Source organism: Amphibalanus amphitrite, unplaced genomic scaffold, assembly GCF_019059575.1.
Source record: "Amphibalanus amphitrite isolate SeventyFive unplaced genomic scaffold, NRLGWU_Aamphi_draft 000389F_arrow, whole genome shotgun sequence".
Lineage (NCBI taxonomy): Eukaryota > Metazoa > Arthropoda > Thecostraca > Balanomorpha > Balanidae > Amphibalanus > Amphibalanus amphitrite.
Window position 1 is genome coordinate 444,551 of NW_024881883.1, and position 14,813 is coordinate 459,363.

The window sequence follows — 14,813 nt, forward strand, 5'->3', positions numbered from 1 at the left end:
AAACTGAAATAAACTTTCTCGTCTCAACCGAAACTGTTATCCCCTCGCATGGCTTATGGCGTAGATTGGCGACATTCCGTTCAGATTGTCTAAGCCCTTGGTAACGTCGAACAAGATGAACAGCTGCAAACCCAAGAGAAACTGAGCTCCCAACGACCTGAACAAGACAGTTGTTTCCTCTGCAGAGAAACTCGGGGAGAAAGCTCTGTCTTGTGAGGAGTCAGACAGTCTGAATACCCCTTACGAGTCCTCCTGTGGTTTCCTTGTTGATCAACACATCAAACCATGAACCGGTTGTGCCTGCCCTAAGAGGACCTCCCATTCTACGTAGCGCTGGACATTGATGCCTTTATTTGACCCGGCTCGTGCTAAAACGCGATACTATGTCCTGTGACGTCATTAACAGAGGTCACCAAGGAACCCCTATCGGCCCTGCCATATAAACCGGTCCTCCGACTACGAAGGTGACCTAGCGGTGGGCAGCCTGCATCGGAGGCGCTTCTGGCGCTCCTGCGGCGATCCTGGCGCCGTTTGCAGCCACGGTTCCGGTCAGGACAGAGCACGGAGGAGGCAGAGTAGACCGCCGCGAGCGCAGCTTCGCGGTCCTTGACCGTGACAATGGAGCCAGCCCATGAGCCCGCTCGACCAATCAAAGGCCGCGAGCCGGTGACGTCACGGCGCCGATGCCCGCCGCAAAATGCACCGCTATGCGGCCCGTCGGCGGCGGCCGCGCCGAATACGCCCCCGAGTTGTAGCGTGTCTGCTCGGCGACCAACAGAGCTGTGACGTGGCCATGTAATGTTTTTGTGCGATCGTAAAAGATACGATCGTCTTCACCTTCCTTTCGATCAGCAGTTTTTGTTGTAGGTCTAGTCATGATAGCCCAAACTATCTAATGATATGATATTGAAGTGCATGTAAGTAAACGTCTACCTGTCATGAAAAAATACGGCTACCTACAGCGTTTTAGAATGTTACAACTATGCTCGGATGGTAACACTATCAAACAAAGCAGCGCTTCATTTAACTCCCGATACATATAAGCAAGAAAAAATGTTCAACCTATAGCTAGAACAGCATTCAGACACACCCTAATCAAACACGCAAACCGAATCACACGAGAAATACAGCATTTACTATCATACCTTAACAGGTAAGGCATGAGTCTTACCTTGACGTTATTCGACGGTGCGTAGAAGATCAAACCATGGGACCAAACCGCTACACACAGAGTACAGATAATTGCATCCATCACGCAAAATAACGGTCCGGGAAGAGAGATTCATTCAGCAAGAGGCTGTTGTCTAGGGTCACGGGGTTTACAAACATGGACTAGAATGTACGGTACCTATTTGTCGGGCTGGACTTGAGCTATATTCTTGGGGAACTGTGTATAACACAGCATAGGTGTTAACACGTCGTTTTCTTTTACCGAGCTACAACGTGGCGTTTAAATGCCAGAACAGCTATTTTGTTGTGTTTGCCACGCTTTAAAGGAAGGGTGCCACCTTCCGAAATTTTTGTTCTATGAATCTATTTTACTTATTTGAATTTTTAGACGTGGTTAGCGCGTCCACAATATACAAAAAACCGAAACATTGCATTTAATACATTGGCCAAAAAAAAAAAGATCGTTGTTTATATCACCACTACAACTCAAGGTCGTTTGATGTGGCAGCTAGGACGGCTGGCATATCCTGTTGTCATGGCAACATATCATTCTGCCATTTGCATTGATGGCGCAACTGAGACAAAAATCAAATCAAATAAATACATCAATAAAATACATCAAATAAACAGTGGCGGTTCTTCCATTGAGGCACTTGAGGCAGTGCCTCACCAGCTTTTGGGTAAAAAAGCTTTTATTGGATTGTTTCCTTTATTTCAGTCATGGCCACTGGCCAGGCTTAGGCCATATAGCTTCCATGCCTCGGCATAGCAATGCTGCCACGCCAGCGCCACCTTGGGTGCATAGTTGCCAATTTGGTGGTCTAATGCTTTTGTATGGGAGAATCAAGTGAGGCACAGCCTTGCCGAAAATAGCCAAGATCGATTTATTGTGATTTCATATATTTAACTGTAGATATATAGTTAGCATTTTTGGAAAAATCTTACGGTGCTAGAAATGAAAATTAATTTTATATTCAAAAAGTTCAGGAAATTGTCTTATTATGCTTTATCTTTTTATAGAAAAAATGTTGAAACTGCCAAAGGGAGCAGCGGCCTCCGTTGGAAAAAGCAGCTGCCGGACATTGGTCACGTGACCACATTTTCCGTGTGACCTTGAGTTGGCACCAGATGTTGTCGACAGACGTGGCGCAGCTTATTTTACTGCATTATTTTAGATACTAAATATTTAGGCGTGTGGTGGTAAATGATACCGTGCAAATAATATTGAATCATCGGTGACATAGTTCAACCATTGATACTTGAATAGCATCAATAAAATGCAATTAATCTATTATTACTCTTCCATTGATTTTATTGTGTTTGCACTTGCAGGCATAGGTAGAAACTGAAAAGCTGAGCCTGCAGCTTACAGTTGTTCTATACAGTAGCGGCGGAACACCTTCAATTAAAGGAAATAGTTCACTTTTAACATGGGGTTTTGAGCTGGAATAGCAGTTTCGTAGCTTGAGCTGAGACTAGCACAAATCAGGAGCTTTTACGGCTCAACGATCACCCTAGACGAAGATATTCCATTTCTCGTTCCGAAAAGAGTGCCTTGTAGAGGAATGCGTGCCTTGCACAGGAATGCAGCCACGTCATCGTCAGCCAATCAGCGTGCTGCTTACAGCCAATACAGTATTCGTAGGTTTGAGCTACGCAATATGATTGGTCAATGCGTAATAAGCTTCCGCGTCAAACATTATTTTACATAGAATATAGTTCGTCCTATATTAAAATATAGAAAATAATTGTTTTTTACAAAAAGGCTTTATTTTATTTCATGATTATTTTGAGCATAAAAAATCATAAATCAATAGCAAAATACTGATTTCAGGAAAGTGGACTGTTTCCTTTAAGGGGGGGGGGGGGGGGGGGGCACTGCCGACTTTCGGTCCGATTCTTTCCATGCAACGCCCATAGGGCTAATGTTAAAATGCCAAAATTATAGGGGACACGGTGCCCCGGTGCCCTCCCCGTTCCGCCGCCTATGGTTCTATAACTCTTAATGCATAAATCAATGCTACTGAGGGCTGCAAATTTGTTTTTACCTATCTTTAATAACTGATGCCCTACCTTCATCTACCATTATCTGTAAGAATCTTGCATCAATCATCACCAGACTTCTTAGTTTTTTTTTTACATACCTACGCCCCAGCCGCGAGAGTGGGCGGGTACGACTCCCTCGCCTTATAATTGAGCTAGCCTCGCGGGAAAAAACGAGCATGTGTGCCGTTACGGGACCGGGGACGCAGCGATTGATGCACGGTTTAAAAGTCTCAGGTCAACTGATGCCCTCTGAGGGTCAGGTCAAGTGCCCCGAGGGCCAAAATACGATTTCGGGTTTTGAAAAATAACTTTGTCAAAAAAACGGCGCAGAGTCGCTATTTTAGTACCATCATGTTTGTCATGCTCCGGTGCGTCAAAATGGTACACTTTTGTTTGGGTGGGGTCAACATAAGGTGTTCACATCGGATCAAAGCCAGGTCAGAGGCACTCAGGTCACGAACTTGGTCGGAGGAGGTTATATCGCATATCATTCGATTCGGTAGGTCTTCCCGAGTCTATTGGCGACTTTTCCGACTTGCCAGCTCAATTTTATCAGGAGTTATTGACGAAAAAACTTGTGACATTTGTGACGTCATGAATGACGTCACGCGAGGTTAAAGATGCAAAAGTGAAGCATTGGACATTGCAAGAATTGCATGAAATTGCGATTCCATGTGCTTGAGCTAGGTTTAGATCATTCTCGGCGTCAAAATTGCAGTTTCCATATTTTCCCCATTGACTTGTAATGGTGACGTCGCGCGATCGGCCTGACCTCATGTGACCTCTAGGAGAAATCTGAGATATACAAGTTTTGAGACTCCTAGAGGATACTAGGTCCTGTAAGTATCATCTCCCCAGTAAACATGCCGACGTCGGCCCGACATCGGCCGACGTCGGGGTGACGTCGGCAACTCGGCATCGGCATGCCGACGTCGGCCCGACGTCGGTCCAACCTCGGCACGACGTCGGCTGGATGTCGGATATGCCCGCATGTTCCGACGTCCAGCCGAGGTCCAGCCGACGTCGGGCCGACGTCGGACCGAGATCAATTGCTGAGGTCTAGCCGACGTCGGGCCGACGTCGGGGCGACGTCGGTCCGACATCGGCCGCTGTTTTGACCGTTAAAATAATATAAAATATATGTTTCATGTTTCATAAAGAGCTTCTGTACTCAAAATATCCTCAGGAAACTCAAATCTTCCTCCACGCCGCAACCCCCTGATCTGGACTGGACGGGAAACTTTATCCCATTTGGGATTACCCGTAAGCCGAGCTCGCCCGTAGCCGGGTGCAGTGAGTGCTTGGGGGCTGCTCGGCCTATCCTTTGGTCAGGCTCAGCCCCGGCAACTCACCAGGGCCGGGCCCAGTTCATATAGAAAGGCCAGTCGGCAAGTGTCACTTTGCCAAAGTGCCACTTATCAAAGGGACACTTTGGGCAACGTTGGTGCAGGTGTGTAAGAGTGGCTATATGAATCCATTGTGGGGTCGCCCTTTCCAATAAGTGTCACGTAACAGCAATGGGACCAGGGACTCTATATGAACTGGACCCAGGGTGCTCACTGCTCGCCAAGAAGACCAATGTCTCCATCCTATGACCCTTCCGGCTCTGAAATGGTCTTGTCAGACCGAAAGGGCATAACCCAACAAAACAAACCTAATGCGATAGCTGGCTGCGTGGTGTAGTGGTTAGCGCACTAACCTTGAGTTCGAATGACACGGGGTTCGAGTCCCATCGCCGGCTGACGCTTTTGGCGTGTTGTCCCAGTAAACATGCCGACGTCGGCGACTGGGGGGCTCGAATCCCGCCGCCGGTTGATATTTTTGGCGCGTTGTCCCAATAAACATGCCGACGTCGGCCCCGTCGGTCCAACGACAAACGATCTCGTCAACCTCGGCAAACGATCTCGGCCCGACGTCGGCTCGACGTCGGCTGGACTTCGGGTGGACGTCGGAACATGCGGGCATATCCGACGTCCAGCCGATGTCGGGCCGAGGTTGAACCGACGTTGGGCCGACGTCGGGCCGAGCCTCGGCCCGACGTCGGGCCGACGTCGTCATGTTTACTGGGTCGCTGTGACAGCTCCTCTGGCACCGAGGGCATTGCGAAGTTTCGGTATTTTGGGACTATTGCAGAGGTTCGCGTGTGACGTCATAAGTCAGTGACCTGACCTGAGACGGAAATGCAATTGGTTTCCAAAGATGCGTATGGAAGCAAAGATAAGGTGTGCCAAATAGCAGCCCTCTAGCTGTAAGGTGTTTTGAGCTATCGCCAAAAGTCGTGAGTGGAGCGCTACTGACTCCTCCGGTCGGCCGCCGGGGGTAAGGAGGCGTGCAGGGTATCGGAAAACCACCTGGTACTTCGCGAATTTTGCCGATAAAATACGTTTCTTATGCCAACTTGTAGCCAAAAGACTACTGAATCTCAAACCAGTCGTATCCTTGCACTAAATGGCTTGGTTTAGACACGATAGGTCTGAAAAGAAAAGGTCCCATGTATTCTCTATGGGCCGCCGCGAGGCCGTTGGCACCAGAGTTTCGGGAAGTGCCCTCGCCACAACCGCACGTGCAAATTTGGTCACGTGACCAAGCGCATTTGCCGCCACTGTATTTATATACACTGTGGGAAAAAGGAAAAAACTTGGGCTGTGAAACAGTGCCTCACAGCCTAAAGACTAAAAACTTAGGCGTTTTTGATATGGCACATCGGTAGCTCAATTAGATCGAGTACGTTTCTCGCGCAGTTGCGACAATCGGTGATTCCATCGGTAAAAGCTTGGGTAAAAGCCTGAAGATTTGATTTAGAAGCGTAGACCGATACATATTGATCCCAGATTGATCCAAGGTTGTTTCCTTCAGTAATCCCAGAGATATTTGATATTGAAATTCGTTAGATTTGGTCAGTGATCGAATAAGGTTTGGCGTCTGGCTACTAGTGGAAAAGGTGGGCTTGCATGTAGGCCAATCTATCTAAAAACGTGGGGCCAAAACGGGCCTTCAAAAGGGTTAGAGCCTAGAGGGGAAGACTTCTCAAGCAAGCAAGCAAGCTTCTGTCAGTATTCAAGTATCGTGCTATTGTGGTCTTACTGCGCAAATGTTTTATTGTCCTATAGATGTTCTTTCCAGCATGCATTCCTTCTAGCACAAGCAAGCATGCCTGAAACTTCTCACTTCACTATCTTAGTTCTCACATGTCTTTTTCACCTCACGTAATTTTCTGAGATGTTCCTTGTCACTACCTTTTGTGGTGAAGGCAAATGCATAGCTAATTAGTTTTACTCAACTGACCAAAGTAAAAAGGGAGTCATTCATAGTTGATTTAAGTTTGATACTAAATGTGATTTTTCACTAAAAATAGCTGATTCATCATATAGCAACTTCTTACTGGTCAGAGGAATTACCTGAGGGCTGAGAGAAGATCAATATGCTTATGTACCTACATGCATTCCTATCTCCTGTAAATGAGTTTTGCTTTGAAACTGTGTTTTCTGCACAATGCACATTAACCAAAGCTCAACTAGGATGCGTCTTTTGTGCAGTTTGTGACCTGTTGTATCATCTGTTCCTTTAGATGGCTAACAACCTGGTAGATCACATCCTAAAGAATCCTTTTGGTTCCATGAAATATGAAGAGAAGAAAATGTTATTGAACAGGGACCACCACAGCCCAATTTGAAATGGGGAGTCAAGGTAAGTCTGAAACAAGACATGCTCTGCTAGTTCTATTCGGGGCATTTCATTTTCTAGAAATGATACCTATGGCCATGTTCCTGGACATGGTAATGGGTTAGGTACTAGTGAGGAAACTGATAATTTTACTAAGCAAGATTACTACAGATGGTTCATTTTCACCTGCCACCTGTAATTTTATAACTGATACATTTGCATTTGCTCCTATTTCTGATTATAATCTTATAACTGATACAACTGATCTGATACATTTGCAAGAAACTGCATTGTGCACTTTACATTTCTAAGTGCACAAACAAATTATAATAAAGCTAGGGGTCATACACTTCTACCTGGCAATTCTGCTGCTGCTATGTTCTGATTTCTTACATTGGAACATATCATGCAATGCTGTTTTACTTGCCATGTTTGTAAAGAACCATCATCTGTTCTTACTTTCTCCAAGTGAGTCATGAGTGTTAAGAGCTGTCTTTTAGTGCTGCTAGTGCTACCTAGCGGCTAATAATGCAAGCTTTAGTAATGTCTTGCTTCGGTAGGTTACAACGCTTAAATTAACCGCATTCGGCTTTAAGTGTCAAACCATTAGATTTTCGGAAATTATTCAAGCATTTCGCTTGATATCTACCTCCTTTTTTTATTTGCATTGCGTTTTCTTGGTCGTATTTCTTTTTCATTTAATATTTATGTTGATACAGCTCAAAAATGCGTGGCGAAATGTTATAAGCTAAGCGGGTAGAGGTATCCATCCGTTCAACTAAAACTTGGCGGCAATGTTTTGCAATGAAGCGGTACCGTTCTCTAGTTATTACTAATGAATGATGCGACATCACCTGGAGAACATTGTCCAAAATAAACAATGACAATCCCTTTGTTTGTTTTGTTCCCTTCCGTTCCGAAAAAAAAATATCCGACCTGCTTTCTTTCGTTCCTGAACTTCGTTGCCAGTGTCCTATTCTATTCTATCCTATCCGACTACTCTTTACAGTGTGGAAAAGTCACCCGCCATTTCAACCCGGGATTCTACCAGAAGAGGGCGTGGCTGACCGCGCCGGCCGAGGGCGAACCGCGCCTCTTGTGCTGGCCGTGCCTGCTATTCCAGCCATCTGGCACAGCCGACAGGTGGAAAAAAACCGGCTACACCGACCTGAAGAACTATGCGAGCCGTATGTGCGCGCACGAGACCAGCGGCAGCCACCTGGAAGCAGTTCTTAAACTTTATCATTTTGGAAAGATCAACCAGTCCGCTGACGAAGCCACTTCCGCTAACAGGGTGGCTCATAATGAGCGCGTAAAGGAAAACCGAGAGGTTATGAAACGGCTGGTCGATGTTGTTGTTCTTCTGGCGAAACAGGGCCTGTCCTTTCGTGGCCACGATGAGTCTCGTGGAAGTAGGAATCGCGGAAACTACATTGAGTTTCTGGAGGCTCTCCGCACTTACGACGCAACACTACAAACATCTAGAAAACGATAGAAGTCAGTTTAAGGGGCTCTCAAAAGACATTCAGAATGAGCTGATCGAGTGCGTCGATGCCGTTCTCGTTGATGCCATAGACGCGGAGCTGGATGCTGCATCGTTTTTCGCTGTAGGTGCCGATGAGACTACCGACATATCCACCGATCAGCAGCTGTCGATGACTGTAAGATATGTAGACAGTGAGGGCAACATACAGGAACGTTTCCAGGGCCTCTGCAAACTACCAGGGAAATGTGACTCGGAAACAGTTGCAGAACGTGTCAAAAATATGTGCAGAAAATATTCCGGCTCGAAGGACAAACTAGTCAGTCAGTCGTATGATGGTGCTAGCGTGATGAGTGGCTGCGAAAATGGTGTCAGGGCCAGGGTTCAGGGTGAGTTTAAGTACGCTGCTTTTCTGCACTGTTATGCCCATCAACTGAATCTCGTTCTAATGGACGGCGCCAATGTCCCTGAAGTCCGGAGATTTTTCTGTGGAGTGCGTGCGTTTCACACGTTCTTTCACAGGAGCCCCAAGCGTACCGCTCTGTTGCACTCGTGTAACAGTCATTCTCGCATGTGTGCCAGTTCAGAGACGAGGTGGCAGTATCGTGAACGGGCGGTCAACTCCATTTTGAAAAATCTCCAAGCAATCGTCAAATGCTTGACTGTCATTACGACCTCCGATGAGTGGACTCACGACGACGGCTCAGTGTCGGCAGCGCGAGGCCTCCTCGGGTATCTGAGGGATCCGAAGTTCCTTTTCCTACTGGAAGTATATGATGACGTGTTTTCTCGAACAGGCACTCTGTACCAAAAACTCCAAAGTAAAAAACTGGATGCTTGCACTGCAGTCACATCCGTGCAGGACGTCATCGGCCAGATCGCTGCAATGCGATGTGATGCCAGCTTCGCCGCGAAGCAGGAGCGAGCGCAGGAGTTAAGGGCGGTGGCGGGCGCATTGCCTGCCAGTCGGAGCTCCGGCCGGCAGTCGGTCAGGAAGGAGTTTCCTGACTCGGTCCTGACGGGGGGCGTCTCATACGAGGCTGACGCCAGTGGGGAGAATGAGCTCAGGCGTCTGTACTTTCAGGTAATTGACCAGGTGACTGTGTCTCTTACAGCACGGTTTCAGGACCACGGGGTGCTAGAGATATCGGCACTAGTAGATCCAGATCGCTTCGATCAGCTCCGAGCCGACGTGACTGTGAGCAAGCGTGTCCTGCAAACTATGCACGCGTATTATCCGGGCCTATTTGACGAGCGAGTGCTGCTGAACGAGCTGAGAGCTATTTGGGGATATCGGGACATGCGCCTGGAGCCCCAGGCCCTGCTGAAACACCTACTCACACAGGGTCTGGTGGAAGCGTTTCCTCAGGCCTGCCGCTTCCTCAAACTTGTTCTTACGATTAAACCTACAACTGTAGCCGAGGAGCGATCTTTTTCTACCCTGCGTAGAATAAAGTCGTACCTGCGCTCTACTATGAGCCAGGATCGCCTCAGCTCTCTGATGAGGATAAACATCGAAACAGACCTGGTCATGACGTTGTCTAGCTCAGGGCAGCTGACTGAACAAGTGATAGACAAATTTGGAAAGATGAAAGGTCGCAAAATCGACTTGCTTTACCGGTGAGCAAAAACAGCACCTCATGCTAGGTATAGGGTGTGTGCCTAGTCCAGGCTGTCCGAGTGATCCAGTGAATGCAAGGAATTATGAATATAATGCACCATGTGTAATAGAACGTTACCCATGGACTAAGTGTACCTGTGGTGTCCGATGAAATACATTTAAATATGTGTCTAACCTATCTATTTCATATTCCTCCGCCGCTAACCGTCTAACAAACGAAACTTTTTTTTAGCGGGTATCGATTTGAAGCCGATCACTAACTATAATAAAATCAATGAAAATATATAAATAGTGTACGCATCGCTCTGATGCCGCAAGCAGGTCATACTTTTTAAAGCCAGTACTGGCTGTTCTCAGCACGTCAAAAGACCTCCCTCCTCAGTCCTCGTGCCTGACTCCTAGTGCCTCACCTTGGTTTGAGGGCCAGCGCCGCCACTGCAAATAAATACATCAAATAATAATAATAATAATAAATAAATACATCAAATAAATACATCAAATAAGTCGAGTAAAGGTTTTTCCTTTACAATGTTTAAGAGATCTATGGAACCCTTCACCCTTCATGCAACTTACTAGAAAAACTTCCCAATTAAAATTTTAAAACTTAAGTGTATACCATAAAGAAAAAATATACCCTTTCAAAATGATAAAACATGCTTCAAAAGTATAACTTTTATACATACCTTTGCTGATTTCATGTTTTATAAAATACCCTTAACACGACGAGGAAATAGTGCTGAAGATTTTTGCCTGCCCGAATGCTGGCAGCAAAACTCGCAAATGATAACTTCACGTGCGGATTCAATGCTGACCGTCTCGAGCATAGGTAAGTGAAGCCGGTTTTTAGGTTCATGTGAGGCTAATCTTGTAAAAACTGCGTTGTGTCCAAAAGGTGGCACCCTTCCTTTAAATAATAACATTGTATTTCCGTTGTCTCCGAACAATTATCTCGACTTTACGCTCAACTGACTGTGTTTTTCCTTCTATTCCAGGTGGTATCGGTGCATCCAGCCGGCTGGAAGCACGCCAACCTGTACCCCACGGACGGGGGAGGCCCAGGTATGTGGCCGCACGCGACTTGGGTCGGGTCGCCGGCACGGGCGCACTCAGGGCAGCCAGCAAGGGAGGTTGGGTGGCGTTGGTCTTTTAAAACTGCTGGGGTTGATGTTGATGTTGGGAAGGACGATGGTGTGTTGAAAAGTTTCGTGTTTTAAAGGGACTATCCCACCTTTAACATGGGGTTTGAGTTGAGATAGCCAAGTTTGCGGCGAGGTTCAGAAACCACTATCTATCTAGGTTGCAACCCCCGCGGCCTCTTGGTGTTGAAGAAATTCGTTCCCTTCATTTGAAAATGGGCCTTGTACAAGGCCCTATCTTCAACATGGAGCGAACGTTAGTGTGACGTCACCTCGTTTAGTCATTCTGATTTAAATGGGTTTGTTCGTTGAAAAATCGCTTAAAACTTGGTCTGAACTTTGTTGTGGTGCCTACAGAGTAAAAAGAATCAGCTTTATGACAGTAATGTGGCCTGGGGAAGGAGGTAATTTTGGGCTGTGACGTCACATATTTGAAAGTTTGTGTTTGGAATATGGGAAGCCTAAGATGTTTAATGAAAAATAAATGCCAGAACCGTGTTCCTGGTCATCCAATCTATAAAGTCGGGCACAATTTAACTGGTTTTAACAACATTTTAGAAGGTGGGATAGTCCTGAATATGTTTCAACGCTAACTTGAGAGACATTGTAACAAATAGTAAGAAAATTAACCTCACTCTCATTCTATCTAAAAGTTCCGGATTCGAAATAAAATAAAAAGTTTGTTTTATTTTATTTCGAATCCGGAATTTACTTTTAGATAGAATGAGAGTGAGGTGGGATAGTCCCTTTAACTGCAGCGAATTTATTTCTAAATGCAGCCGCCACATTTTAACTGAAAACCCTAAATTGATGTAATCGTTTACTAATTCAGATGTCCGCCATGAAGTCCCACAGCTGACGCATGTGATACCCACCCGAGAGAACGGAACCGGGTTACGGGCTGATGGCATTAATCATGTTTCTAAATCAGGTCAAGGTCAAGGACAATGTATGGAGATGCTGAAACTGCTTTCGACTTTTCCTAACCTTGGTAGGGTTTCTCTGCAACAAGTGTTATTTTCATGGTAACTTTTCAACTTCCCATAAAGCGGCACAGGGGTCGCAACAACACTTCGAATTCATATCTGGCGAGAAAAGGCAAGCAGCCACTGAGTCCTTCATATTCGTACCATCTGGCAAGACAGTCGCTCACTTACCGAACTGAATTTTTCGGGAAAATAAGAACACCCCTCGCCTACCACCAGCTACAACTCATTCTATCAGGTCTGAATTTCAGCGAACCCCCACCAGCGCCTTACCCCGGCAGGTGGCCGTTTCATGTGACGTATCAGCTAGGTATAGACCTAGCTGGTCTATCAGTCTGATCTCCCGCTGCCTGCAGACGGAGGCCACGGTCCTGACGAGGGTGTGGTCCGCCCGAATTCCCCTCCCCCTCTCCTCTCCCTCCTCACGATCGCCCCCCCCCCCCCTCCCCTCCTGGTCTGGCTATCGCCAGAGGGTCTAGGTGTGGTCCTTGATGGAAGAGATCGCTGGCACAGCAGGATTCCTCGCTAGTCGTGATAAATGCAGGGACTATTACCCAGCCAATCTATGTTTACTAGATATATCCAATATGATGGAAAAGGGTGCAACATTTAATAAATTATCGTGCATTTTATTCCGCATTTGATGTATCGATTTCCTTGTTCTATCATCAGTCTCTGAATAACAGTGGTCACTCTATCTTGTAAAGCCTAGCCTGCTGAGGCCCCGTTTGTCGTTTAAACCATGGTGACCGCCAGTCAACATCTACACTTACAGAATGTTGACCTCTTCGTAACCCGTAACACCGGGGCCGGTTTCAGCCGGGTGATTTCACCACTGGTCCGGGTACTGTCTCTGAAAATTAGGCGGCATGTAGCGCCAACTTGGTCCAGTCATGGGATATTTTAACTCGAACAAGAGTGATAATGAGCGAGTGATTTCGCCCAGTTTCTTAATGAGATAGGAAGTTCGAAATTTCATTTGGTTGTTCAAATGTTTAAAGATAACGTACACGGCTAAAACGGTAACATACAACTGTGTTTTGTTCGGATTTCTCATAAAATGTCACAATGTGCCTCTCTGGTGGCACCAAGATGACTGAGATATCATTAGAACGAACTATTAGTTGGTAATTCGTAAGTTTAACCTCGCCGACCTTCTAATCCTACATCTAGTTAGGTACCCTGTGACCTATTGCTCCTGCATCCAGGCACTCTGCGCTCTAACCACCCATACGCCATACTCTCTGGCCTTCCGTCTTTTCCGCAATTCTCTGTTTTCCTCGAGTGTTTTTGCGATAGCCGCTAATTCCGACTCCAGCTGCGCCCGTTAGGCTGCAGAGCGGAGCATGTTGCCCGGGCGATATCCTTCCTGTAGTCGAATGTCGCCAGCGCTGCACAGCAGTGGAGTTAGCTGAGACGGTATCAAAGTGTCGTAACTACCTCCAACTTTACATCGTTACCGAAACTACATCGTAACATTACACTCTACATTATGCTTTACCTACCTAATACTTTATAGTCGTTTACGTTTACGTGCTTACGGGTGAGCTCTGAGCTGACATGACAAGCTTGCCAAAAGAGTCTTTGTTGTTCAGTCGAAACTATCACGGATATGATTTTCCCACTGCCTGGGCCCATGCAAGTTAGCTCGACCTCGATTATGCTCGTAAAACGTAGGAATGGGGCTAAAGCAATGACCAATGCCTAACTTTTGAATGTACTCCCTTTGCAAGGACACACAGAGAAGGTACAGGTTTTGACCTCTGTATGACCTATGTGACATTTGTTTCCCCAGGGCACAGCCGCTACCTCGACTATACGAGTGCAACCTCTGCGGAAAAACGTTCAACAACCGGCGACGGGACCGGTTCCTGGCACATCTGCGGCTGCACACAGGTGACACCTAGCGGAGGGTCCGGGAACTAAACCAGCGCCAAGTAGAGGGCTTTGGTTGAGGCAGGTCCGCCTAGGAATCGATAACCTGAGCGTATGTGGTGCAGACGCTGACTTTGATATGCTTAATGTCACCGATTGCATGCTTCTGCGATTATATCATATTGCGCTAACGTGATGCTTTCATGTGATAATCCATAGACTCCGCCTTTTCACCCCAAATAGATAAAATGCCTTCATTGACCCACACAGCTGGCGTCGAACACGCAACATTTGTGTCACTTGCTCACTTCAACTGGCCTTTTTCGTGACCCTCACAAGAACTGTTACCCTCCTGGAGTGTGCCCTTAGACCACCGGCGCGTTCGTACCAACCTGCCCTGATTCGTTCACATCTTCTTCGATCTTTTCTGACCTGACCTGATCTGACCCACAGGCGAGAGGCCCTTCAAATGTCTGATATGTGGCCGAGGCTTCAACAGACAGGACCATGTCACCGTACACATGCGACTTCATACGGGCGGAAAGCCGTTTCAGTGCATCGTCTGCAAGCACAGGTGAGATGACGCCATATTGCAATGACCTAACTACATCGATGACGGCCATATTGTGATGACCTACGACAATGTTGTGGGGATTAAGGTCGCTACCGGCTATGCTAGGTAAAACATGTCGTGAATGCTGTTTTGCTAGGCTAGGCCTTTCGGTCTGTTGAGCCCAAATAAGGATGCTCGATGCTGTGGTGTTAAGATGTAGGTAGGGAGACATAAGACATTGGCCTGAGTCGACCACCAACTGTCGCCCGTAGTGGCTGAG

The 14,813-nt window shown here is 46.7% G+C and overlaps 1 protein-coding gene across 1 annotated transcript in view; it reads left to right on the forward strand.

Annotated features, from left to right (window-relative positions):
- Window positions 1–14,813, forward strand: part of LOC122390283 (sex determination protein fruitless-like) — a 96,596-nt gene that overhangs the window by 78,406 nt on the left and 3,377 nt on the right. Inside the window, exons 4-6 of the mRNA XM_043383045.1 lie at window positions 10,976–11,042; window positions 13,901–14,001; window positions 14,434–14,554. Coding sequence (XP_043238980.1) covers window positions 10,976–11,042; window positions 13,901–14,001; window positions 14,434–14,457 — 192 coding nt within the window. The 3' untranslated portion in view covers window positions 14,458–14,554. The remainder of the gene's footprint in view (window positions 1–10,975; window positions 11,043–13,900; window positions 14,002–14,433; window positions 14,555–14,813) is intronic.